Source organism: Dipodomys merriami, unplaced genomic scaffold (assembly GCF_024711535.1).
Source record: "Dipodomys merriami isolate MVZ:Mamm:240054 unplaced genomic scaffold, mDipMer1.0.p SCAF_12, whole genome shotgun sequence".
Lineage (NCBI taxonomy): Eukaryota > Metazoa > Chordata > Mammalia > Rodentia > Heteromyidae > Dipodomys > Dipodomys merriami.
Window position 1 is genome coordinate 39,741,124 of NW_027202493.1, and position 27,313 is coordinate 39,768,436.

Below are 27,313 nucleotides of genomic sequence, written 5' to 3' on the forward strand. Positions count from 1 at the left end.
CCACTGAGCTACCTTCCCAGTCCCAATGTAAGTTTTGAACTTAGTATTTCATAAAATATCTGATGCTTCCTTAAATTCATCTAAGGTAGCTGGGTAGTGGTGGCTCATGCCTGTAATCCTAGCTACTCAGGAAGCTGAGATCTGAGGATCATGGTTCAAAGCCAGCCAGGGCAGGAAAGTCCATGAGACTCTTATCTGCAATAAAACACTCAGAAAACTAAAGTGGTGCTGTGGCTCAAGTGATAGCGCGCTAGCCTTGAGCTGAAGAGCTGAGGGACAGCGCCCAGGCCAAGTTCAAGCCCTGCAACTGACCAAAAAAAAAAAAAAAAATCACCTACGGTAGAACAAATAAAAATTAATTTGAATGAAGGATAAAAGAGTAGTTGTACATTTTTTGGATTGCTTAGGTCCAATGTGTACAAAAGTCACAATTCCCGATATTGAATGTGAGAATGTGACAAAGGATCCTCAGATTCTTCAAAAACAAGGCGTGCAATGCATACAAAATAATAAAAAGCTGGGGCTGGGAAGGTGGCTCAGTGTATGCCTTGCATGCGTGAGGTCCTGGGTTTGATTCCTCAGCACCACATAAGCAAAAAAGAAAAAAGAAAAAAGCCGGAAGTTGCACTCTGGCTCAAATGGTATTGCACTAGCCTTGAGCTGAAGAGCTGAGGGAGAGCACCCAGGCCCAGAGTTTAGGTCCCACGACCAGCCCCAAAAAATAAATAAAAAAATAAATAAAAAGCTAAGTTAGTATGGACTTTAGTACTATCGGTCATTAATATACAACAGACAATTTGAGGAAGACACTGCAGTGTAGGTTTTTCCTTATTAAATATAATTCTGGGAAAAAGTGAACTTGTGTAGTAAATCTGCATGGCATAGTGTGTTTACTTAAAAAACAAGACATTTCTAAGAAATAGACACTATTTCTAATTTTTCTTTGGCCACTCCTGGGGCTTGAACTCAGGGCTTGGGCATTGTCCCTAAGCTTTTTTTTGCTCAAGGCTAACACCCTACCACTTAAGCCATGGCGCCACTTCCAGCTTTTTGTTTATGTGGTACTGGAGAATCAAACCCAGGGCTTCATGCATACTAGGGAAGCACTCTACCACTAAGCCATCTCTCTAGCCCTATTTCTAAATCTTGTAAGAATAAAAAAGTGAGGTCATGTCCTGTCATCAATGATAAGTTGATTTTGGGTTATTTCAGCATTTAGTCTCACTAAACACCACCATTGTGGTTCATGGGACCACAAACAAGACACATCTGTAATAGCATTTCTTTTTTTGTTGCTGTTGTTGGTAGTGGGGCTTGAACTCTGGGCCTGGGCACAGCGCCACTTCAGGTTTTCTGAGTGGTTTATTGGAAATAAGAGTCTCAGGGACTTTCCTGCGTGGGTTAACTTTTAACCGTGATCCTCAGATCTCACCCTCCTGAGTAGCTAGGATTACAGGCACGAGCCACCAGCACCCGCTGTAATAGTATTTTTTCATAGAGGTCATTCACAGTATCTGTTGATGACAAATTCTTTTCCCACTTCTAGCTAAAGGTTGCTGTATTAAATAAAATATTGATCATCAAAGTGCTTGGAGAAGAGCATTGAGAAATCCTGCACAAGCGTAGGGAATTAAAATTAATCAGATTCCTTCACCCTCAAATGCTTATTCAAATGAATGGGTGATAGCATCTAGTAAACCACACAGTACATATTAGGAAATACAGTACTAGTCTTGAAAAGGTTACAAGTTGATTGTGGTCACACAGCCAGTGAGTGGTGCCATAAAGACCAGTTTTTAAGCACAGATACTGTTATTTAAACTGAAAGTAACAAGGAAATTCCTTTACCCACTTTCTTTTACGGGCAAGTTGGTTTGTTTTGTGAAACAGGGTGTGACAATGTGGTTCTAGCTGTCCTCAAACTTCATCCCTCTGCCTCTGTCTCTTCAGTATTGGAATTATATGTGGTTTTCTTTGTTTTGTTTTTGCCAGTCCTGGGCTTGAACTGTCCCTGTGCTTCTTTTGCTTAAGGCTAGCACTCTACCTCCTGAGCCACAGCACTACTTCTGACTTTTTCTGTGTATGTGGTACTGAGGAATCAAACCCAGGGTTTCATGCATGCGTGGCAAGCACTCTACTACTGAGCCACATTCCCAGCCCTGGAATTATAGTTGAACCACCATGCTAGAGCAGTCCTTTCACTTTTCCAGTGGTTGTTAAAAAGAAAACCAGCTAAACACCGGTAGCTCATGCCTGTAATCTCAGCTGAGGGTGGAAAAGTTGGTGAGACTCTTACCAGTAATTAATTGGCAAAAAAGACAGAACGGGAGGTGTGGATCAAAAGGCTAATCTTGAGCAAAAAAGCCAAGAGCATGAGGCCTTGAGTTCAAATTCCAGTATGGGCTTACAGACACACACACACACACACCAGCACTGGAGAGAACCAAGTATTTTCAATACAGAATATAGATTCATTGCTCTTCAAAAAGTCCTTGGTGATACTTTTAACCTGCAGGTGAACACACATTCTCACAATTGAAAGGCAAGCTCTAATTCATACACCTTTTGGTGTTAATATCTTTTTTTTTTTTGTCGGTCGTGGGGCCTGAACTCTGGGCTTGGACACTGTCCCTCAGCTCTAGCGCTCTAGCACTTGAGCCACAGCACCACTTCTGGCTTTTTCTGCTTATAGTGGTCCTGAGGAATGGAACCCAGGGCCTCATGCATGCAAGGCAGGCACTCTACCACTGAGCCACCTTTCCAGCCTCCAGTGCCAACATCTTCTTCAGCAAGACCCGAGTCGCTGCGGCGATCCTACCCCAGGGGGCAGGAAGTGGGGCAGGAACCGGAGACAGAACCCAGTCTTCTAAACTGCCATCCAGGAGTGGGGTCAGGACTTAGGATTGGAGCTGGGCTGTGTCTTACAGGTTCAGTGAAACACATCTACCCAGGGGAGAGCCGGGGTCGGGACGGAAGGGCGGGGATGGGGTGCGGGTGGGGGGTAGGAGCCAAGTATCCTTAAACACAAGCCCTAGGCTCAGAGTCCACTAAGCCGACGACACGGCGAGAAGGTACCTTGGAAGTTTAAAGGCACAAAGCAGCAGAACGGCTGGGCCAGGAGCGTAAACCACGGCCCTAGGGCCGTGATGCACCTGTGCGGTGCCAAGGCCCCGGCGGCGGGAAAAGCTCGGTCACCGCGCGCGCGCCCAACGCCGCAGGTCAGGTCGCGCACGCGCAGAGTCCAGCTTGCCTCACAAAGGCTGTGGAGGAGGGGCCTGCGCAAGCGCACTGGAACTCTCTGGCACTTACGTCATCATCCTGCCTCTTGGTACTGGGGAGGCAGCGCCACGCCTGCGCCTTGAGGACTCGCGGGACTTATTTCGCGCTGCGGGCGGCGGTGACGTGATGACAGAAGAGGAGGGAGTCTAAGAACGGAAGCCGGGAGGGACCAGGAACGGAAAGGGCCCAGGGCCGGGGTTGTGTTCGCACCCTTGGCGGGGCTTGGGGGTTCCCGATGTGGTCCCCGGAGCGGGAGGCCGAGGCCCCGGCCGGGGGAGACCCGGCGGCCCTCCTGCCCCCCGAGTGGGACGAGGATGAGGAGCGCATGTCCTTCCTGTTCTCCGCTTTCAAGAGGAGTCGCGAGGTGAACAGCACCGACTGGGACAGCAAGATGGGCTTCTGGGCGCCGTTGGTGCTGAGCCACAGCCGCCGCCAGGGGGTGGTGCGCCTGCGTCTCCGGGACTTGCAGGAGGCCTTTCAGCGCAAGGGCAGCGTCCCTCTGGGGCTGGCCACGGTGTTGCAGGACCTGCTGCGGTGAGGGGCGGGCCGGGGCCGGGGTCGGGCCGGGCTGGGGCCGGGGGCGGCGGAGTGGGGCGGGGCGGAGTGGGGCGGGGCGGGGCGGCTCCCCCGGGGCGCGCGGGGTGGTTCAGTGGGCGGTGGAGGAGATCGGGCTATGCCTGCTGGGAGAGCTAGGGGCCGGAGGGGTGGTCATTGGGGGTGGCGTCTGGCACAGTCCCATTAAGGGGTGGCAGGCGAAAGGTGGCCAGGATGTACTTGTCTGGACTGGAATCCCGTTATGCAGTTACTGTAGCATATATCTTGTGTAGGTATGTGTTAGGGTTATGTAGTTATAAGGGCCTCCACATTTTTGGACCACTCCTAGAGCAGATCAACGAGATGGGTACTTTGGACTAAGGATCAGAGCTAGAAAGAGTATTCATAAGGAAGAGAGCCACAAGAGAGCTAACCCTGGCTCAGGCGATGCATCTGGCTTTCCCTAGATGGAGGCTGTTTGGAACAGAAAGGGCCTAAACAGGATGAGGTCTTACCTAGGGTTCCTGAAAAGATCTTTAGGCGACCACGTGGTTTTGAGGTGCTTGAGGAGGTGGCATTGCGACCTAGTGGATGTATACAAAACTTCAATGTATGAGGGCACTTTGCACATCCCAGTCCATCTGACCTCTCAGCAGTTGTATGGCAAGATAATAGTTTTCCTCAGCAGAGAAGGGGGCTGACTTTCAGAGAGATCCCGTGCTGTCGACAGTTAGCTGTATCCTTGGGTCTGGACCCCCTGGTTTCTGGATTCTAAATGACTTGTACTTCATAATGAACGTATCACACCCAAACCGGCCCAGCCTGGTGCTTCCTTTAGTGCATGAAGGAGAAAGTCAAGGCAAGTGCTTTAAGCTTGCTATTCTTTCACATTAAGTGGTCACTCTTCTCTAGGTCTGTTCCTCATACCTTCTGTTGAGTGACTTTGACATACAAGCCTTTCTGAAATTCTTTCTGAGAAAGTATACTGGAGAAAAAGTTTTACTTCATGTAGAAAGTAGAGAACAGGAGACATAGGTGCTGAAGGAAGTCAGTGACCAAATGACCCTCCTTATTACAGAGACTGTCAGCTACCACTTCTAATGCAGCCCTTCAACACCGCCACGCCTCTCCTCCTGAGTGCTCTCTACTTACACTTCCGGGTACTTGACTAGTCCCCAGGGAGCTCTTTCTCTGTGGGTAGATAACAGAGTAGTTAACAGCTTTGCCTGAGGGCCACACAGCTGGGCTCAAATCTTGGCTCTTCCATTTGCTAAGTTATGTGGCCCTGGAGAGATAAGGTTCCAGCCCTAGAAGGTACATCTTTAAGCTTTAGTCAACCAGTTATAAAGTGGTGGTGATGTAGTGTGAGGATATGATGATCCTCTTTATAGATCCCTTAATATTGTGACTGCCTCAGTAGTAGATGTAGCCTCCGCTATAATCAGTACCAGGCAATACTCTGCTCTGGTCATCCTTGTGTTCTTCATTCGGTTTTGTACTTGCTGGCCATCCATTGTTGTAATTTTCTTTGACACAGGGTCTTGCTATGTAGCCTGGACTGGCCTAGAACTCACTCACTATGTAGTCCCGGCTAGCCTTATACTCACACTCTCCTGTCTCAACCTCCAGTGCTGGAATTGGAAGCATGTGTCACCATACCAAGCAATTTCTGTTATTTTTATTTGATTGTTTCCAGCTTCATTTGTAAAAGGAAACCTCAGCACAGGTTCCACGGAGCCGCCTATGTGTCTGGAGTCTGTCGTCTTAGTACTAGGCTTGTGTTCAGAGACAGATTAATCATAGATTCTACTGGGCCCTAGTCTCCCCACTAGTTGACATGCTGATGACACCATGCATGTATTGTGCAGAGTGGTGGTGAGGCTTAGAGCTGGAATATAAATGGTGCCACCTCTGTAGCTGGTGCAGAACAGATGCCTAGCCAACGGACATTACAAAGCTGATCAAACACCTCTGAGGGGGAGGAGCAGGTGGGGCCTGGAGTGGGCCATTGCATTAAATGCTCCTACATGCCTTTCTCCTCCTCATCCTGCAGCCGAGGGGAGCTGCAAAGAGAATCGGACTTCATGGCCAGTGTAGACAGCAGCTGGATCTCCTGGGGGGTCGGTGTCTTCCTGCTGAAGCCCCTCAAGTGGACTCTTTCTAACATGCTAGGGGATAACAAGGTTCCGGCCGAGGAGGTGCTGGTGGCCCTGGAGCTGCTGAAGGTAGGTGTGCAGGAGGGCAGGTGTGGCTGTGGCTGTGGGAGGCTCCGCACACGTTCTTGGGAAAGGACTGTCTGTTCTTACAGTAACAGTTAATAGCTGCCTTTGCCTGATCAATCTTCCACTGTACTGTGTAGCATTATGTATCTCTTATTTCTACATTTCACGGGTGACCCTTTATCCAGGACTTGTGAAGAACAGTTGATGACTTGCAATTGTAGGGATTAATGATAGGCTGAGTTACTTTTTATAGTAAAGCAACAAGTTTATTGAATGTGAAAAAGTAGACTCTGTGGAGAGAGGCCCCAGAGCCAAGAGTCTGTTCTAGGCTGAGTTTAAAAGTGCTTTGCCTTCAGTAGGTTTTTTTTTAAATTGTTGTTTTGTTCTTTTGTTTTGTTTCTGTGCCATTCCTGGGGCTTGAACTCAGGGCCTAGGCACTGTCCCTGAACTTTTTTTTGCTCAAGGCCAGAACACTAATACTTGAGTTATAGCTCCACCTCCAGCTTTTTGATAATTATTTGGAGATAAGATTCTTATATTTTTCTGCCCAGGCTGGCTTGGAACTGCAGTCTTAAGATCTCAGCCTTGTGAGTAGCTAGAATTACAGGTATGAGCCACTGGTACCTGGCCCCTGTCCCTTTTTTGAGATAAGTTCATACTAATATTGCCTGGACTGGCTTTGAACCATGAACTACCTACTCCTGCTTCTGAGTAACTAGGATTACAGGGGTACACCACTGATTGTCTACTGTACATATTTCCTTCGGTACTGCGTAGGCATCCCGAAATAACATTTCCAAGGCGGAATGTTTCCTCTTTCTTTTCAGGTAGGCCCTCCTTCCCACATTTGCACACTAAGTACAGCATCACAGTCACCTGTCCTTCAAGTCAGAAGCTTTTCTTCTTTCTCCTTTGATGCTGTTTGCAATGACTAGGAGCTACCAGGTTTTCCCGGGGGAGAAGTTTTGCTATTGTTTCAGCAGTACTGAGTTTTGAACTTGGCCCTTCACTTTTGCTGGATTCCACCTTTTCTCTCTCTGGATTGCCTCTAATCCTAACTCTTTATTCCATGTTTTCCAAGGTCGGCTGGCTCTCTGTTAACCCAGACATAGCAGTGCCTCTGGCAATCTGCCCTCTGCAGAACAAAGTCTGATGTATTATATTACACACTAGTGTAGGGGGGCCTTCCTCATGCCCCCTTCCCTGCCACGGGACACATGCATGCTCACACATGCTCAGGTTCACCCATAGTGCAGAAGTGGCCCTCCACTTACTGCTCACAGTTACACCCACAACTCTCCACTTGTTTTTAAAAAATTTTTTTGTTGGTCATGGGGCTTGAACTCTGGTCCTGGACACTGTCCCTGAGCTCTTCAGCTCAAGACTAGTGCTCTACCACTTTGAGCCACAGCACCACTTCTGGTTTTCTGGTGATTAATTGGAGATAAGAGTCTGATGGACTTTCTTTCCTGCTGGGGCTGGCTTTGAACCACAATCCTCAGATCTCAGCCTCCTGAGTAGCTAAGGTTACAGGCATGAGCCACTGATACCAGGCTTGCTGACAATATCTTTTGAAGAGACCTGGATACTTCCTGAACTCCTCCTGAAGCTATAGGTATGAACTACCGGTGCCTGGCTGGTTTTGTTTTTTAAGAAACCTCCACTTCTCCAGGTTTCCTTCCCTATAGATGGAGAATTGGCATGCCTACCTCAGGAAACATTTCTTGGTCATGGGAATTGTTTCCAGTCTATTTCTTATTCTTCCCACTAGCCCCATCCCTCCTTTTGACCATATACTTTTCTCAAACCTCTCTAGACTCAGTAACATTCACTTCTGTGATATTGCCAAATGGTATGAGGTTGGAGAGACTAGGATGGTTAGCAGGGGGTAGGGAATTAGGTGTCACCCTTTGGTGACACCTGAGGCTGAGATCTGAGAATCTCAGTTTGAAACCATCCCAGGCAAGAAAATGCATGAGATTCTTATTTATTAGTTAGTTAGTCATGGGGCATGAAATTGGGGCCTAGACACTGTCCCTAAACTTTTTCACTCAAGGTTAGTGCTCTACTACTTTGAGCCATAGCGCCACTTCTGGTTTTCTGTGGTTAATTGGCACAAGGACTTTCCTGCTTGGGATGCTCGGATCTCAGCCTCCTGAGTAGCTAAAATTGCAGGCATGAACTACTGGTTCCTAGCTTTCCATGAGATTCTTACTTCCTAGAAAGTTGGAAGTGGAACAGTGGCTCAAGTGGTAGAGTGCTAGCCTTAAGTATAAAAGCTCAGAGACAGCGCCCAGGCTCCAAATTCAAGCCCCAGAGGCAGCACAAAACAAAATCCACAGCCTCTTTCCTTTTCAAAAAGCTTCCACGTAGGCCTGATGGGGTAGGTGCTCCCAGGCTCTAGCTTTGTGTGATCCTTGTTCTGAAGTGCATTGCATCTTGGGAGCCCTACTTTGTCCTGTAGGAAAAGGCCGAGGAGGTGTACCGTCTGTACCAGAACTCGCCCCTGTCCTCCCACCCTGTGGTGGCCCTGTCAGAGCTGAGTACCCTGTGTGCCAACTCCTGCCCAGACGAGAGGACCTTCTACCTGGTATTGCTTCAGCTGCAGAAGGAGAAGAGAGTCACGGTCCTGGAGCAGAACGGGGAGAAGGTAGGGGTACAGTGCTTTGTTCAGCCAGCACCCACTTGCCCGCCCCTGCTTGCAGATGTGTCAGCCTGTGTAGCGGGGCAGCAGTCATTTGTCTCTGTTTCCAGATTGTGAAGTTTGCCCGGGGCCCGCATGCCAAGGTGTCTCCTGTCAACGACGTGGATGTTGGCGTCTACCAGCTGATGCAGAGCGAGCAGCTTCTCTCACGCAAGGTCGAGTCCCTGTCCCAGGAAGCTGAGAGGTAACTCCTCCCGTCCCCCCAGCCAAGCATGGGTGTCTGGGGTTCTATCAGAAGTAAAAAAGCTTAGCTTCAGACCGCTTGCCTAGAATGCTCAAGTCCCTTGGTTCAGTTCCCAGCACTGCAGAAAAATAAAAAACAATGTGTTTACTATTACCACAGTACGAACTGCTCACTGCAGAAACTCTGAAAAACACAAATTGCCGTAATGGAGAAAAATTATGACTCAATTCTCCCTCCAGAGATTTCATTGGCTAGTACCTTCTTTATGCTCTTGCGTACCAGTGTCTGTTCAGCCAGTGTTGGTCAAGGCTGGCACAGCTCCCTTGGTTAGCATGCCTCACCACAGGCAGATGGCCCAAGCCTGTACTAGGCCTTGATGCTCGACTTTAGCCTTGATCTTCCCCTTAGAAACCACCTTCCCTAGGTCTGCTCTCAGGCACTGTCACGCCCTTGCCACCCCATCCTGGGACATAATCCGCCTCTCCGTCCTTTGTTTCCCAGGTGTAAAGAAGAAGCCCGGCGGGCATGCCGAGCAGGAAAGAAGCAGTTGGTGAGTCCTGCCCACCTCATGTCCAGTTGTACAGTGCTGTCCTCGGCTGGCAGGGAGAGGGGCCTGGTCGTTCAAAGCAGCCTGCTTGGTGCTCATGAGGAGAGGGCTTCACAGCTCTTTACAAATGAGAGAGAAGTCCAGGGGCAGTCTTGCTGTCTTCCTCCTGCCTTGTGGGCTACCCTGTCTGCTCCTGGCCTCAATTTCCCCTGTCCCCTAGGCACTGAGGTCTCTCAAGGCCAAGCAACGAACGGAGAAGCGCATCGAGGCCCTGCATGCCAAGCTGGACACTGTACAAGGCATCCTGGATCGAATCTACGCCTCCCAGACAGACCAGATGGTAGCCGCGCCTCCCTTGCCCCCTTCCCCAGCCCCACCACTTGCTGCTCTCCCCTCCTGTAGATAGATGCCTGGGTTCTTCCTGGGTGGGGGTGGGGGCTTTTACCTTCCCAGTCTGAAAGTTTGGCCTCAAACTTCTTTTGGTGAGGCAAATCAACCTTGAGTGGGCAAAACAAAACGAAAACCTCTTTCTGAGATGTAGCAATACTGTGTGTATTTTGCCAGATGTTTGTGGAGTGCTCTGATAACCTGACTTCCCTTTAGGTTTTCAATGCCTACCAAGCTGGGGTGGGGGCGCTGAAGCTCTCCATGAAGGATATCACGGTGGAGAAGGCGGAGAGCCTTGTAGACCAGATCCAGGAGGTAGGAGAGGGCAGGGGGGAGGGCAGGAGGGGAGGACAGGTCCAGATGCTGGGAGGGACATGCGCAGAAGGAAACCAAGGAGGACACATTTGGTTCTTTCACAGTCCACTTTCCCCAGACTAACTGATAACTTTGTGAACTTGAAGAAGTTTTCCTTGCTTCTCAGGTCTTTGTGTGCTGGGGCTGCTATCCCCAGTTCAACGCTTTGTGTTTGTCTTCCAGCTCTGTGACACCCAGGATGAAGTTTCTCAGACTCTAGCTGGTGGGGTAACCAACGGTTTAGGTGGGTCCCTCCCCTTCTTTTCCCTCCCCTTCCTGCCGTACTGTTCAGGTGTATTGACAAGGTTACAACTCCTCCTCTCCTTTCCTGTGCTGTGCCCGGTTTGATCACGGACTGGCTGTGGGGCGCACCTGCGGGAGAAACTTGGGGGTTGATTTACGAGCTACTCATCGGCACTTCCTCTTCATCAAGGGGCAGGGCACCCGGTTTGTGGGGGCAGCAGCATATATTTATTTACCCGGAGGTGCCCTCTGCCTCCCGACTCCCATGGCTCTAACCACAGGGAGGCCTAGGCAGCTGCTAAGCTGGGCCCGTGTGGATAACCCCTGTTTGGACTCATTTGTGCACTCACTCCGTAGAGTTAATGCATGCCATCTTTTTCATAGATTTTGACAGTGAGGAACTGGAGAAGGAGTTGGACATCCTCCTCCAGGACACCACCAAAGATCCTCTGGACCTGCCCAGCAGCCCCCACGAGACGCTCTATACCAACAGTGTGCCTAGCCCTAGGATCTCGGATGCCGAACTTGAAGCTGAACTTGAGAAACTGTCCTTATCAGAAGGAGGTATGGAGCTGTTTTCCCGGGTGGCCAGACAGCATGTGGGCCTCTGGCTGACAGAGGAGCCAGGCACCGAATGAATGGGCTCCTGCCCAAGCACTCAGTTTGCCTGGGTACCGAGGACAAAGGGGTTGTTATTTCTATGAAGACTCGATCTCTTATCATCCTGCCTCGTATCGTCATTTCCTCTTGCAGGTCTGGCCCCAAGCAGTAAATCTCCAAAAAGGCAATTGGAACCAGCTCTCTGAAGCCATTAGAGGACCTCAAGTGAAGGACCTCATGTACAAGAGACAGCTCGTGTGTGTACATAGTTATTTAAATGAGAAACACTCAGAATTTGTTGGAAGAGATGGAAGGAGAACCGCTTGGATGTATCTGGATGCCGCCACTCCCGACTGGGCAGGTACACTTTTGGAAGCGATGCTGCTAAGGCGTGCTCCCGTCTGGCATCCTGGACCTGCCTTCCCATCTTCTAGTGCCACCGTTTATACCGTTCTGTGTTCGCCCTGTCGTCTCGCATCGCCTGCGTTCTTGCCATGGGCTCAGGTTTGTCTTCACCCACCAGCTTTGTTCCCACCAGTGCAGGTGGAAGGTTTACTGCTTTGCCACATCAACGCCTGCCCTCCACCCCCAGGCATTGTAAGAGCGATCTGTTCTGTCTGTAATGCCAGGAAAGCAACTCACTCCTGTCCCACTCTTGCCATTGGCAAAGAGAAGAATGAGTAACATGCGTTTTACTTGAGGGACTTCACAGCTGCTACATCCATGGAGAAACATACAGTGTACCAGATTTTTCTATAAGGGTTGCTTGTCATATTTTTTCACATGTGTAGAAAAAGCGGTCAGCACTGAGTGTCCCTGGCCACAAGACTTGGGAGAGGGCTCTCGTGGTGGTCCTGTGCAGCCTCTTTCTCTCTTCCTTCTTACCCAGAAGCAGATCTACTAGTGGGGGAAAGGATTAATCTTGGCCTCTTGAGCTGGGGCAGGGAGGGAGCCCAGGTAACCCCTGGGCTTCAACATGTCCAAAACATACTGTTTTAAAGACATAACATTTTTCTTGCCCGGCTCCTCTCATGGAATAACTTAATATACATATATATTTTTTTTGTTTCCAGAGCAAGCCACACAATACCACACCTCCCCTTCTTGAGCAGGGCACACACCGACAGGCTCCCTGTGTGAAGCTGGCCAGCATGTCACTGCATAGCCTTGCTCAGGGCGGGGGATCGGAGCCAGAATGTGCAATAGGAGCCAGCAGTTGAGGCCGCCTTCCCGGCCCGCTGTGGGCTTCCTTGGGCCCTGCTATGCACTTGCTCTTGCCTGCCACAGGCACATCTTCCCCCTTCTGGATAGGAATGGGGGGATATAACGGGCGGGCGGGAGAGGGTCTGAAGGTTCCTGCAATGTGGAGAAGAAAGATGCCAGCCACACTGCCACTCGGCTGCCCAGGGACAAGGACTCTGCCTGGCGTCCTTTGTCCACCTCTCACCGGAAGTGGTGCGGAGCAGACCAGAGGACTCTGCCCCAGGCTGTGGGCACAAATCAATGTACGAATCTCTCCACTCGACCTTGGTACACAGAAATGTTGGGGGTGAAGAGAAACAATCACTATTTTTTCTTTTTTATCTGGTGAATAATTAAAAGAGAAAACTCTACTGCTTGTCTGTGTCTCTTCTTTAGGGTTCTTCCCCACCCCCACCCCCCCACCCCCCCCACCCCCCCCTCCCCCCGCCCCCGACATACACACATGTTTTCATACTGTGGCTCTTCCACCTCAGGCTTCCGGAGAAGGTGGAGCAGCCGGATAGATGGGCTGACGGCAGGAAAGGCGGTCACTAATCCATCCCTGTTGGGTCAGCTCTGCGTGTGGCAGCAGCTTCTCACAGGGCTTCTGTCTCCCTTCTGGGCTGCGGTGCACCTTGTTCTCCTCAGGTTAGTCCTTTGATGGGATCTGAGCCCTTGTGATCCAGACCCCCTGGAGAGCCACCTCTGAACACTGCTTTAAGGGAAGCAAGCTTCAACACCTGGGTTTTGAGTGTGGGGCCCTAAGTTCAAACCCCAGTACTACCAAATCATCACAGAGACACTCTTAGGGATTTGTTTTTTGTTTTTGTTTTTTGCCAGTCCTGGGCTTGAACTCAGGGCTGGAGCACTGTCCCTGAGCTTTTGCTCAAGGCTAGCACTCTACCACTTGAGCCACAGCCACTTCTGGCTTTTTCTGTTTATGTCGTACTGAGGAATCGAACCCAGGGCTTCATGCATGCTAGGTAAGCACTCTACCACTAAGCCACATTCCCAGCCCTCTTAGGTGATTTTTCAAAGAAAAGCATGTGGGTCCCAGGTAAAAGGATGGACAACACACACTTGTCCAGTGTTTCAAAATGTAGCCTCTTGATACTCTTCCTCTGATGACTGCAAGGACTTGTGTCTAGATTTTGTGGTCGCACCCTTCTAGGAGTGCCCTCCTATAACTTAGGATGGGGAGTGCTCAGGAAGGGACATTTGCACATTCCTAGTTTAATGTACAGTTAATCTATAAAAGTAGACTGCGTTGGAGTCTCGGTGGTTCATGCCTGTAATCCCACCCAGAAGGCTGAGATCTGAGAATCCCAGTTTGAAGCCAGGCTGGTTAGGAAAGTTGAGAGACTTCTGTTTCCAACCAATGAAATAAAACCAACAAAAATCCCTTTTGTGGACAGCTAACGAGGGCGTGGAGGCAGGGGAGGCTGGAAAAGAAAGTTCTGAGACTGCGTCTCATGGCTGCACTTGTGGGGGTTTTCAGTAATGCACAACCAAGTTCCTAAGAGAAGGAATCTCAAGGGATGAAAACCCAGAACTTAAGAACAGAAGAACTAAAGCCAGCTCCCTGAAATGGGCTGTGTAGAATCAGGGCATATAAATTAGCAACCACTTAGGGACAGGTGAGTACAATGACTTGTGAAGAAAAACAACAAAAATGGGTCTAAGATCAAGATTCTTAACGTCCAGCTATTGTAATGAATCATGGGGAGGTGAGGCATTGTCTCAGGCGCCGATTGGTGGTATTAGAAAAGAAGGGCCCTCTTTACCTTTTCCAACTATTTGAAGATGCAGCTAGAAGGTGCCGCTTGTGAACCAGGAAATGGAACCTCACCAGACACACAAACCCCTGCCTAGCCTTGTTCTTGGATTTTCCAGACTTTGAAACTGAGCAATAAAGGCTTGCTGCTCCTAAGGCACGCCTCAGTGGTATTTTATTACAGCAGCCCGAACAGACTAAGATATATGCTACAGTGTGAATCTTATCTAACCCCATACATATGACTTAGAAGTATGTGTATGTGTGTGCACATGTACTCAGGGCCTAGGCACTATCTCTGAGCTTTTTGACTCAAGGCTAGCACTCTGCCACTTAAGCCACAACTCTACTTCTGGCATTTTTGCTGTTTAATTGGAGATGAAAGTCTCACAGACTTTCCTGCTGGGACTGGCTTCAAACCACAATCCTCATATCCTAACCTCCTGAGTAGCTAGGCATGGGTCACCGGAGCCCAACATTACTGTTTGTGAGACCAGGAGAAAAACCCATAAACCTTGTTATAGTTTATCTGTATCTCAGTAGCTCTGTCTGTCTCTCTCTGAAATGGGGGCTTGAACTCAGGCTTGAACTCCTCCTGCCTTAGCCTCCTGAGTGTTGAGGTTGCAGGTGAGTGTAACTATAACACTCAGCTCTCTTATCTTTCTGTTTTTGTTTTTTAAAAACAAAAGTGCTAGTAACTAGCCTGAAGCAAAAAAGCTCAGGGAGGGGCTGGGAAGGTGGCTCAGTGGTAGAGCACTTGCCTTGCATGCATGAGGTCCTGGGTTCGATTCCTCAGCACCACATAAGCAAAAAGAAAAAAGCCAAAAGTGGCGCTGTGGCTCAAGTGGTAGAGTGCTAGCCTTGAGCTGAAGAGCTGAGGGACAGCGCCCAGGCCCAGAGTTCAGGCCCCACGACCGGACCCCCCCCCCAAAAAAAAGAAACAAAAACAAAAAACAAAACAAAACAAAAAAGCTCAGGGAGCCAGGTGCTTGTGGCTCACGCCTGTAATCCTAGCTACTCAGGAGGCTGAGATCTGAGGATCTTCATTCAAAGCCAACCCGGGCAGGAAAGAAAGTGAGACTTTTACCTCCAATTAACCACCAGAAAACCAGAAGTGGCTCTGTGGCTTAAGTGGTAGAGTGTTCACTTTGAGCTGAAGAGCTGAGGGACCGTGCCCAGGACCAGAGTTCAAGACCCATGACCAACAACAACAACAACAAAAAGGTCTAGAACTCAGACAAGGCTAAGACTGTGGTGTTCCGGGATTTGGGGGAATAAAAGCACACTTGTTAGTGAATCAAGTAGAGCAAGAAAGGGTGGGTTTCTCTTTCCCTTCTCATTCAGGCCCCTCGACCTTTCCCAGTGTTCTCTTTCCCATACCTTTCTAGTCTTGCTTTTCCTCAGTCTTACCCTCTACCTTCTGCCCCTGGGAAATAGAACTTGCTTAAAAGAGTTTCTTGAGCCGGGCACCCCTGGCTCACGCCTGTCATCCTAGCTACTCAGGAGGCTGAGATCTGAGGATCATGGTTCAAAGCCAGCTCGGGCAGGAAAGTCTGTGAGACATTTTTTTTTTTTTGGGTCCGGTTGTGGGGCCTGAACTCTGGGCCTGGGCACTGTCCCTCAGCTCTTCAGCTCAAGGCTAGTGCTCTACCACTTGAGCCACAGCATCACTTCCGGCTTTTTTCTTATGTGGTACTGAGGAATCGAACCCAGGGCCTCGAGCATGCAAGGCAAGTGCTCTACCACTGAGCCACCTTCCCAGCCCTCTGTGAGACTCTTATCTCCAATAAACCACTAGAAAACTGGAAGTGGCACTGTGGCTCAAGTGGTAGAGTGCTAGCCTTGGGCTGAAGAGCTAAGGGACAGCGCCCAAGCCCAGAGTTCAAGCCTCACGACCGACAAAAAAAAAAAAGTTTCTTGATTTTCTAGGTTAAAAAACAGTGATAATTCTATAGAATCAGTGATAATTTGAGCTCATCAAATTTCTGAACTTCCCACTTTTATTACCTTTTGCCAATTGGCTTTTGTAATGACAGACATTAGCAGACCCAGTGGCGCTGTGGCTCAAGCGGTAGAGCGCTCGCCTTGAGCTGAAGAGCGCAGGGACAGCGCCTAAGCCCAGAGTTCAAGCCCCACGACCAGCCAAAAAATAAAATAAAAGACATTAGCAGACCCCTGTGCCATCCCCAGTTTAACATGTACTTATATTTAGTGTTTCCTCATTGAACATAGTATAGTGTTTTGGGTACTGGAAATTCTATCACAATGCCAAAAATCACAAAAAGAGGTTTTGGAGAAAGGGGAGTGAATTAGTATTAACTTTGCCAGGCAAAAAGAGAATAGTATGCGCTGCTATCTCAAAAAACAAAAACAAAAACAAAACCCATAACTTGAGCAAACAAGTTACAGTTCTACATCCAGAAGGGGTAGAACCCAGCAGCCTTGGCTTTGGTGTGGGAAGATGACTTGTAGGAGGGAGGCCTTGGGTCTGCTTAGTTCCCTATGTACTGGACAGTCAGTCCTTCATCCCTGCTGTCAGTGAGATAAGGAGAGGATCATGATAGCCTTACCTGGAGCCACAAACACTTTTTTATTTGAAAAAAAATTTTTTTCAGTACTGGGTCTTGAACTCAGAGGCCAGACACTGTCTGTGAGCTTTTGTGCTCAATCCTGGTGCTCTACCACTTGAGCCGTACTTCACTTCCAGCTTTTTTTTTTTTTTTTTTTTTTTTTTGGTGTTTAATTGGAGATAAGCGTCTCACAGACTTTCCTGTCTGGGATGGCTTTGAACCATGATCCTTAGATCTCTGCCTCCTGAGCAGCTAGGATTACAGACTTGCACCATTGGTGACCATTTTATAATACAGGTTTTTTGATTTTTAGTTTAGTCTTTTTCTAAAAACACTTTTCAGGTAGCAGGAGTCCAACTTTATAGCCTTCTAGATTACAGCAGCCAGCCCACAGGCTAGTAACAAGTTTCAATTTCAAGTTTCAATTAGGAAGGGTACTGGAATGATTTCTGAAAGACTTATGATCTCCAGAGAGGGAGACAATCCATCGAGGCACAGTTAAAGATAACAAAAATTTTATTTACACCAGAAAGGGGTCCTGTGACTACCTTGTCCTGGGCTAGATACCCAGAACCAAGAGCAGCCTCGACTACCAAGCCTCCAATGGACAGCTCTGACCCCCCGACCTTTATTAGTCGGTCTGCAAACCTCCAAACCTCAGACCTCCAAAGCTCCAAAGGGGAAGGCTTTTCCTTTTCCGCAGGCCTCTCCACTCTCCACAGGCCTGCCCCGCTCTGCTCTGGGAGGCGCCTCTCCACAGGCCTCTCTATTAGGCCTGCCCTGCCCTCCTCAGGCCTGCCTTGCTCTCCTCCAGCAGGCTTTTCCCTCCAGCTTCTCCCTCCACTCCTGCTGTCTCCCCCCCACCCTCCTCTTAGGACTCTCCGTCTTCCCTTTCCTTCCCTCCTCTCCTTTCCTGGACTCCTCCAGACTGGCAACGCACACAGCCTATATCTGTAGGCTGTGCTCCTCCCCGTTTCGGCGGCATGCCCCGCCCCCGCGGGCGGTGACGTCAGCCTGCCGATGCCACGCCCCCTCGGGTGGCCAGGTCTGTGGCGTGGTGAGGCTGGCCTGACGCCCCGCCCCCTCCAGCAGGTCAGGCCACAGGGCCACGCTGATTATCCCCGCCCTGCTGGTTATTTCAAAGGGGGCGGGACAACAAATAACCCGGGTAATGGCTGCTCAGCCCAGCTGCCCACAGGGTGAGCGCACTTTGCCAGTGCCTTGCCCTGGAGCGTACTACCGTTCTTTACATCTCTGTCTGTCCAGAGATGGGCACAGGGTTCTGGATTGCCCATTGCTGAGAACTTTCTTTCTCCTTATCCCTCGGTGCGTATCTGGGGAGGGGAACCCAAAATAAACACATTATAGGGCTGCCACTACCTAGCACCTAGCAGGTGCTCGAAGTGCGTGAGCTTAATTGATACTAGATCACATTTGCTCAAAGCACAGATCTAGAACTTACTGTAGGTACAAGTTTGGGATTCATCATTCCAACTTTCTGGCTCTCGATCCCCCCTCCAATTCAATACCCGGTGGGGACGCCGTGGGAGAAGCCAGTAATGTTTGTGTGAGTGTGTCAGGGACACGCCCCCTCCACCGCGGGTGCAGTTCCTCCTCCGAGCCGCGCGGTGGCGCCGCGGCCCCGCCGAGACCTGCGTTTCCGCCGGCGAGGGGGTCGCGCAGGCCCCCTGAGGACCCTGACGGCGGTGGCGACGCGTAGCGCGGCCGCGGTGAGTGCGGCGGGCGGGAGAGCTGTGTGTGTGTTGGGGGCGTTGGGGGGCCCGGCTTGGGTGCCCTGGATCCCAGGTCGGGAGGGTGATGGGGTGTTTCGGAGCAGGCCTGGGGAGAGCTCCGGGGCGGCGGGCGCCGCGCGAAGCGGGGCCGGGCCTGAAGCCGCGGCCTGGCGGGGAGACCCCGCCTTGTCCTGGGATGCGGCGGGGGGGGGGGGGGCGTCCTGTCCCCGGATGTGCCGGGAGACCCCGGCGTCTCCGGGGCCCGACGTCGGGGCCGGGAGAGGGGCGGCGGCGAGCGCAGGGCTCTGATCCCGGCCCCTGCCCCTCCGCTGCAGGCTCTCCCACCTGTCACGCTGGCCCTTCTCTGCTTGGACGGTGTCTTCCTCTCCTCGGCCGAGAATGACTTTGTCCACCGGGTCCAGGAGGAGCTGGACCGCTTCCTGCTGCAGAGGCAGCTGTCTAAGTATGTGAATTGGAGTCCGAGGAGGGCAGCGGTCTGCTGCCCCCAGGTAACTGGCTGGCAGATGCCCCCGGCTCTAGCCTTAACGCCTGCCAGCCCTCCTCTAGCCATGTCTTTCTGTCATTCTGTCACCCCAGGATGGGAAGGGGCGGGCGCTCAGGGCTGGGGATGCGGACCTAGAGCTCCCTGAGATTAACTTGGTGTGTTTAGGCCGGGACCCACGGGGGCAGAAGGAGTTAAGCTGCCATTTTCCTGGGGATGGGCCTCGGTGGGGAGGCCCCAGGAGTTGGATGAGCAGCCCCCTACTAAGCCCTGTTTCTGGTCCCTTCCCAGGGTTCTTCTTTTCCCGCCATTGTCCAGTCGCTTGCGGTACCTGATCCACAGAACAGCCGAGAGTTTTGATCTCTTGAGCAGCTTCTCTGTTGGGGAAGGCTGGAGGAGGAGGACGGTCATCTGCCACCTGGACATCAGGTGTGTGTGTCTTCCTGGCGGTGTGTTTTTTGTGTGGTTGGGCCAGCTGAATAGTCCCCAGGTGGTTAGCTTGTTAGGCACCAAGGACTAGAGCTCCTTTATTTCCCCCCCCCCCCCCCCATTCCCAGCCCATTTCCAAGTCAGCTCATTGTTTAGCTTTGGCAGTGATACAGATGTACAGGGCTGGTGGATTTTACCTGGCGATTTCAGCTGGTCTTGTCAGACCAAAACGGGGTGGGGAGAGCATAGTGAAGTGTTGGTGGGGTGGGGGAAGTGTCTCACTTTTTCTCTCCTGTGTGGCATTGGACAAGCAGCTGCTGGTCTGTGGTCACGTGACTGTTGCTGTGTGGTCTTACAGGATGAGCATCTTAGCTTGGTGGCTTAATCATGCTTAAAGCCCCATGGTTCTGCTAGGCACTGGCGGCTCACCAGTAGCTGTAATAGTAACTACTTGGGAGGCTGAGATCTGAGGATCCCAGTTTGACCCAGCGGAAAACTAGAAGTAGAGCTGTGGCTGAAGTGCTCATTGTAGATTGAAAAAAAAAACCAAGTGAAATGCGAGTCCCAGAGTTCAAGCCACAATACAGGTATAAAAATTAAAAGTGACATTTTTTTCCCCCGAGAAGTTTCTAAAATGCCAAATAGCCTCATATGTAACTAGATTCAGTGCTTTAATTGACTTAAGTGCTTCAAGCCGAGCTGCCTCTTTGGGCTTGCAGAAGTGCTTTTCTCACCTGACCAATGCTTTTGTAAGGGACGTGTGTGTGTGTGTGTGTGTGTGTGTGTGTGTGTGTGTGTGTGTGTGTGTGTGTGTGTGTGTGTGTGTGTGTGTGTGTGTGTGTGTGTGTGTGTGTGTATGTATGCTGTTGCTGGGCTTGCAGTCAAGGCCTGGGAACTGTCTTTGAGTTGTTTTGCACAAGGCTAGTGCTCTACCACTTAAGTCACAGTTCCACTTCTGGCTTTTTGCTGGTTAATTGGAGATAAGTGTCTCATGGACTTTCCTGCCCAGGTTGGCTTTGAATCCTCAGATCCCCACCTCCTGAGTAGCTAGGGCTACAGGTGTGAGCCACCAGTGCCTGCTGTCAGGGTCATTTGGGTTTTGGGCTGGCATTCTGCAGACTTGAGCATCACATCTGTTGCCCCAGTAAGCCATTTCCCTGCGAGCCCAACCATGCTCTGATGACCTGCCTCTGTTCCTGCTCCAGGGTACCCTGTCCAGATGGGTCCCATGGCCCCTGCCACCCTCCCACCTCCCACCCCAACAAGTACCGTGGTCCAAGGCCCACCTCAAACCAGGGAGCAGCTGCCGGTCCGCGAGGCGCACGGGCCGGCCGATGGCATCGTGGGCGCAAGCCAGACCAGCCTTTGTACGTCCCCCGGGTGCTACGCAAGCAAGAACAGGCAGCTTCCTCAACCCCAGAGCTCACGCGAGAGGCCCCCGTGCATGGAGTCTCAGGAGAGCCTGCAGGTGCTGGTGCTGGAGTCCCTGACACTGATCAGGGACTCCCCATGTCAACAGCTGAAGGAGCAGAGGACCTGAAGAGCCCAGACCGAGGTCCTGAGAAGGACCTGGAGCTCCCAGAGCCTGCCAGTCCCCCAGGAACGGAGCATGGCCCTGAGTCCCTTGGGGTGGAAATGGCCACACAGCTTGGGTTCCACCTGCAGCCAGCCTTGGAGGAAGACAAGGGGAGTCAGCTGGAGCAGAGCCTGCTGAACAGAAAGGAGGAGGAGGAGGAGGAGCAGGAGGAAGAGGAGGTGGTGAAGGAAGAGGTGAAAAAAGAGGAGGAGGTAAAGGAGATCGAGATGGTGAAGGAGACCAAGGAGGTGAAGGAGGCTGAGGATGTGGAGGCCCAGGAGGCAAAGGAGGATGGAGAGATGAAGGAGGACCAGGAGCCTGGCAGCTGTTCCGATGATGATTACAGTGAGCTGCTGCAGGAGGTGATGAGGCTCTTGAGCCCAGAAAAGGGAGGGCGGAGGTGAGGTGGGTGTGGCCACAGGTGGATGGGCACAAAGGGTTTTGGGGTGGAGGGTGGGGAGTGTGTGGCGTCCATAGGGAACACGGGAAAAGGAATGGATTGAGGTCCCAGGGCAACATCTCAGGAGCTGCTTGACCCTGAGCAAGTCATTTGCTTTCTTCAGTTTCAGTTTCCTCATTTAATTAGAAAAAAAAAGATGGGGCTGGGAAGGTGGCTTAGTGGTAGAATGCTTGCCTAGCGTGCATGAAGTCCTGGGTTCAATTCCTACTGATCAGTACTGCATAAACCGAAAAAGCTGAAAGTACAGTGCTAGCCTTGAGCAAAAAGCAGCTCAGGGACAGTGCTGCCCAGGCCCTGAGTTTAAGCCCCAGGACTGCCCCCCCCCCAAAAAAAAAAAGGAAGTTGACACAGCTTCACAGGAAAGTATCTGCAAGTATTTTTATTTTATTTTATTTTTTTTGGTCGATCATGGAGCCTGAACTGGGCCTGGGCGCTGTCCCTCAGCTCTTCAGCTCAAGGCTAGCGCTCTACCACTTGAGCCACAGTGCCACTTCCATCCTTTTCTGCCTATATGGTGCTGAGGAATCGAACCCAGGGCCTCATGCATGCAAGGCAAGCACTCTTACCACTGAGCCACCGTCCCAGCCCCTCTGCAAGTATTTTGCCATCTGCTATGGAAGAGTCCCTTTTTGCCTGGATCTGAGTCTTACATTCCCTTGGAATCACGTGTCTGTCCTCGAGGCTAGCTGTGGGTTAAGTGGGGAGGTGGGCATCTTTGATTGCTTAAGAAAGAAAATTTAAAATTTATGTTTTTGAGATAGACTCTTGCTCTAGATAGCAGAGGCCAGTCTCTAACTTATTATGTAGCCCAGGGTGTCCTCGAACTCAAGATCCTCCTGCCTCAGTCTGCTGAGTACTGGGATGACAAGTGTGGGCTTTCATAACTGGGCTAGACCAGTGCTGATTGACAGTTTGAGTACTTTTTTGTCCCTCAGTTTCCCAATCTTGAAAGGATATGTGGACCCATGTGTTTGTACAGATGTCGGGCACCTGTAGAACTCAGTGCCTTCCTCTAAAACTCCCATGTCCTGACCATTCTGGCTCAGTTTGGGACCATCCTGACTGTTCTAGCCCTGCCAGAGAGCCCCTCTCTGAGCTGTCTGAGAAGTTTTGTAGCTGTTTTGGGGCCCTGTGTGTCAGAGGATATCCTTGCCAAAGGATCTGATTACTCCCAGATCACAGCCAACCTGACTGAGAAGGAGATTCAGATTGAGAAGATCTATGTGGACACAACCTCCTTCGTGGAAGAGCTGCCCGGGGAGAAGGATCTGGCCCACGTGGTAGAGATCTATGATTTTGAGCCAGCACTCAAGACCGAGGACCTGCTGGCCACATTTTCTGAGTTCCAGTGAGTACCCAGGATAGTGGGGTGAGGTGGGCCACTTTCTCTTTGGAGAGGAGCAAGGACAGCAGGATGCTTGCCCGTCCCTCCCCAGGGCTGACTCATTTAAAAGGCAGAAGGTGAATGCTGCCTGTGCTCCCGCGCTGGGCCTGCAGACTGCGGCAGGTCCTGCCTGTGCTCCTGTGAGCTCGGCTGCGGCTGGTGCTCTCTGTACTCCGCGAGTTCTGCCTGTGGCCTGTATGTGGCTGGGGGAGGAATCCCAGTGGTTTCCTGGAGGTTCTTTCCTTCCCCAGGCTGCCCCCTGTGTGCTCACACATTTGTGGGGACCCCCAGGCCCTCTGGACACCGAAGCCCACGTGCCTCCCCTGCACACCCCCACCAGCTGTTCAGTGGGTCTGCAGCAGACACGGGAGTGTGTCTTCTGTGTGGAGGAATTGGTTGGGAACTGGCAGTTTGGAGGCCATATTCAGACACGGGATTTTTTTTTTGCTTCCAACCTCTTTTCTTCCTTTTCTTTTAAATTTTCTCTTTTCCACTTCTCTACTTTCCTGCATGGGATATTCTCCCCCTCCCCTCCAGTCCTGGGGCTTGAACTCTGGTCCTGGGCTCTGTCCCTGAGCTGCTTTTCCTTAAGGCTAGCAAATTAACCACTTGAGCCATAGCACCACTTCTAGCATTTTCTGATAGTTTATTGGAGATAAGAGCCTCACAAACTTCCCTTCCTGAGCTGGCTTCAAACTGTGATGATCAGATCTCAGTCTCCTGAGTAGCTAGGATTACATGTGAGCCAGTGGTGTCCGGCTTTTTTTTTCCCTTTTCTTTCTTTTTTTCTTTTGTTTTTAAAGGATAGAGAGGGATATGAAGATACGAAGATAGTGTCTCACTAACTGCAAAACCTCAAGATCAGTGCCCTGAGTAGCTGGGATTCTAGGTGTGCATTGCCAGCCACGCCCGCCTGCGTGGGCTTCCTATGCGGTCCTCCCTTGTGCGTTCCATGCCTGAGCTCGAGGCGCTGTCCGGAGAGCAGTGCCAGCAGGCTACGGCTGCTTCCACTCTCTCCTAGGCACAGAACACAGAGACTTTCTTAGGAGGGTATGCTTGTTTTTGGTCCTGTCCTCTGCCCACTCCCCCCAAGCCCATTGGCCCCCAGCCTCAGAGCCCACCCCCAACCCTGCTGCGACTTGACAGAGGAGAGCCTTCCTCACTGGCCTCGTGCTCTGTGAGATTTTTCTTGTCTAGACACCGGAGACCCTCCTGGCCTTTTTCTTTCTGAAGCGAACTGGATTGTCTTGAGAACGCTTGCGGCCTACACCTGACTCCTTCCCTAACTTGTTGGAGGGTCAGAGGTAGGAGGGAACTTGCTTAGGGATCCCCGGGGATTTTGGTCACCCTGCCTCTTTTCCCCCCACACAGGGAGAAGGGGTTCAAGATTCAATGGGTGGACAACACTCACGCGCTCGGCATCTTCCCCTGCCTGGACTCAGGTGAGGCTCAGCCCTCTGATCACTGATAGGGTAGGGGGTGACACCCAGGTTTTCCGGGTAGACTGTGTCAATGTGCCAGGGAAGTCCCCACTGAGCCAAGCCAGAGCGCCCCAGTCCCAGCCAGCCAGATCCATAGTCTTGCTACAGCTTTCTGGAAAGAACTCAAGGCTTTGGCTTTCTAGGCAGGCCTTCTAGAATGAGCCATGTCTCCAGCTGGAAGTATTTATAAATAAGACCTCACCACATAACCCAGGAGCAGCTTGCACTGCGTGGCCTGGGTCTAGGAGACCCAGGGAACAGGTGGCTGTTTGCATTGAGCAAAGCAGCAGGGTGGGGCTTCCAGCCCCTGAGAAGAGCCCAAGGAAGGAAGGCAGAGCAAGGGTGATCAGGCCGTGACAGCAGAGCCTGCCCTCCTGACTCGAGAGAGATCCCCACTGCATCACCTGAGCGCCTGAGCGGGCTGGGGGGCCCCGCCCACAGCAGTCTGCGCAGCTCCGGGGCATCAAAAGAGCCGAGGCTGTTCTCTTCCACAGCCTGGGCAGAGCACCTGCCCACACTGGGATTGGGTGTATGGAATGGTGGCGTCAGTTTGGGTGACCCCAAGGAGCCTCACACAGACGGGTGGACCATTTCACTAATGCTTTCTTTTTTCAGCTACCGAGGCCCTGACCAAGGAGTTCCCCATGCTTAAGATCCGGCCGCTCACGCAGGGGAGCAAGCAGTCCAAGCTCAAAGCCTTGCAGAGGCCAAGTAAGAGTGTGCTTGTCGTGGGTGGGGAGGGTGTGTGCGCGTGTGCACGTGTGTGCGTGCGTGTGTGTGGCCAGTGGCTGTAACTGGCAGCTCTGTGTGGGGTCGCCCTGTGTCACAGCCTCCTCTGGGCATCACTCAGGAAAAGTATGGCCGGCCTTCCTGCTCTGCGTGATTGTGAAGTGCTCAGGCTCTGGGGTCAGCCTTGGTCGGGATCCCTGCTGTCCGTCCCGCTCACCTTGGGCCAGTGACTTAGTGGGAGTCCATCTCTTCCTTCCTCTGTAAAGTGGGAGGAGTTGACTGGGAAGCCTGAGGCTTGCGTGAAAGTAAACAAAGCTCCACCAGAGCCAAACGGGCAGAGCAAAGGTGGCGCAGAGATGGTGCTTCCTGCCTTTCCTCTTTTTTCCAAAGCACAGTGGGGTGTTTAGAGGCCAGCTTTCCACGACTGCAAAGTGGCGGCCAGCGAGACAGGCCTGGGGGAGGGAGGCCTGCTAAGGCCATCAAGTGTTGTGGATGGTGGCGTGGCCTTTGTCCCAGGCCTCTTGGGAGCAATGAATACCCTGTATCACCCCCCCACTCCCAATTAGATGACCTTGGCTTCCAAGGCTGCTACTCCTCTTGGAGGAAAGGCAGCCAGAGCCTGAACCCAGGGCCCCTTCTGTGGGGCCTTCCTTTCAGAGCTCCTGCGCCTGATGAAGGAGAGGCCACAGACAGATACGGCAGTGGCCCGGAGGCTGGTGGCCCAGGCCCTGGGGCTCCAACACAGAAAGAAAGAACTGCCTGCTGACCCAGGTCTTCCTCCCCACTGAGGCCCCACACCCGGCCATCCGGAAGAGCTGAGGTTCCAACACCAAAAGCCTTTTACAGACACAGGACAGTGCGTTGCCACCGCTGGACCTCCCCGCTGGGGCCTAGTAGGCTTCAGTTGTTTTAGTCCCAGAAATTGAGAACAAAATAAAAGCTTTAAAGTTGTCCTATGATTGCTTCGAAACGTGCTGGTCTGTGGAGGAACACTAGGGGGTGCTGTCCCATTTTCCCATTGGGGCCTTCAGCTAGTGAAGACCAGCTCACTCTAGGAGACTGGTGTGGACAGTCCTAGCTGGGCTTTTCCGGCTTGTGTGTAAGGCTCCCCTGTCTGGGGGCGCGTGCTCTGTGCCCCTTTTCCTCTGGCCTTCAGAGCCAGGTACCAAGGCTCTGGGCTGATTGCATTGTTACTTATTGGGGTGGCTCACTGCAGGGCTTCTTGCAGAAGTCAACAGGAAAAAGCCTAGCAGAAGAGCTGATTCTAGACCGAGTCTGCCTCTCGTGTGAGGGCTTCCGTGGAAGCCCTCTTCTCTGGCTTGGCTGGTGAGTGGGAGGCACAGAGACCTGTCTTGGGGACTGCAGCATGCCCCTTTACACAGGTGGGAGCACTGGAGTCTGAGGGGCAGGGGTGGGCTGACGCCCCCACTGTTGCTGCTCTGTAGGTATGTACCCCTCTCTTTGGGCCTTGTGGCCAAATTTGGCTGTCCCATCTGGTCCTGATATACAGTGTCTCTGCTAAGTTTCAGTGTAAAGCAGCAGGAATTCAAGAAAGGTCTTGGTTAAAAAGTCATGCTTACATCTTTGTGGATTTTTTATGACTTCCCTGGACTGCTTCTCAGCTGGACTTCCTCCTTTGTAGTCTGTACTGGAGGAGCCTGAAGCCACACTGGCCTGTAGGGACATGGAAACGCAGGGCCCAGGCATAGTGTTCACATGCACCCGAGGTGTGTATGTATATACTGAATCAGTCTGCAGTCGAGAGGTAAGAATGTGTGTGACAAGTCCCATGGGCATCCTTATCACCCGGCTGAGCCATAGCACCCCGAATCATTCACCCACAGAACTAGAACAATCGGGAGTCATTGTCACAGGTGGGCTGGATTTCCTTTTCCGCTGTATTTTTTAAAGGCCCAGTTGCCCAGTGGTAAATACTTTTAAATGACATTGTGTTTCAGAGACTGAGACCATACTAATATCCTGAAAAGTAAGAGGGTGTGGAGCGAAGCACTTCTGTGAGCTCACCTACTCCAAAACAAGGCAGTGTGACAAGTTCTCCCTTAGCTGACAGCTCACTTTCCCAGTTACTTCTGTTATCTAGAGACAGTCTGCAGGGTGGCGGGTAGCTGATGCGATCTTGCGCCATCTTGCTGTGCCTTTGATGTATCCATTTGGTGTACGCTTACCCCCTCCTCACACCCCAGTTACCAGAATCTAGTGTTCAAGTAACTCTTACTTTGCTTGCTAATAGCCACAAAATACAAGAGTACTGACGACTCACATGTGCCAAAGAGAAGCCGTAAGGGGCTTCCTTTAAATGAAAAAAATGAAGTAGGTTATTTTGATAGAGACCACATTCAGGTAACATTTATTACAGTA

At 51.4% G+C, this 27,313-nt stretch overlaps 2 protein-coding genes across 3 annotated transcripts; both read left to right on the forward strand.

The window, feature by feature from the left end:
• The first annotated feature begins 3,409 nt into the window (after positions 1–3,409).
• Positions 3,410–11,637, forward strand: Chmp7 (charged multivesicular body protein 7). Of its 2 annotated transcripts, none has more exons than XM_070016657.1 (10): positions 3,410–3,813; positions 5,867–6,038; positions 8,500–8,685; positions 8,790–8,923; positions 9,425–9,473; positions 9,691–9,810; positions 10,074–10,172; positions 10,395–10,455; positions 10,839–11,018; positions 11,208–11,637. In XM_070016657.1, exons 1-10 carry the CDS (start codon positions 3,515–3,517, stop codon positions 11,258–11,260), a joined length of 1,353 nt encoding a protein of 450 aa, XP_069872758.1. In that variant the 5' UTR covers positions 3,410–3,514; the 3' UTR covers positions 11,261–11,637. The 2 variants fall into 2 exon arrangements, with proteins under 2 accessions (XP_069872758.1, XP_069872759.1); XM_070016658.1 differs by having other exon boundaries at positions 3,479–3,643; positions 11,208–11,350.
• On the forward strand, positions 11,392–25,890 carry R3hcc1 (R3H domain and coiled-coil containing 1). The gene is made up of 11 exons (XM_070015923.1): positions 11,392–11,415; positions 11,489–11,558; positions 17,516–17,697; positions 18,221–18,370; positions 18,709–18,836; positions 19,167–19,304; positions 20,510–21,242; positions 22,516–22,688; positions 24,096–24,166; positions 24,821–24,916; positions 25,592–25,890. Exons 1-11 carry the CDS (start codon positions 11,392–11,394, stop codon positions 25,720–25,722), a joined length of 1,896 nt encoding a protein of 631 aa, XP_069872024.1. The 3' UTR covers positions 25,723–25,890.
• The last annotated feature ends 1,423 nt before the right edge of the window (positions 25,891–27,313 follow it).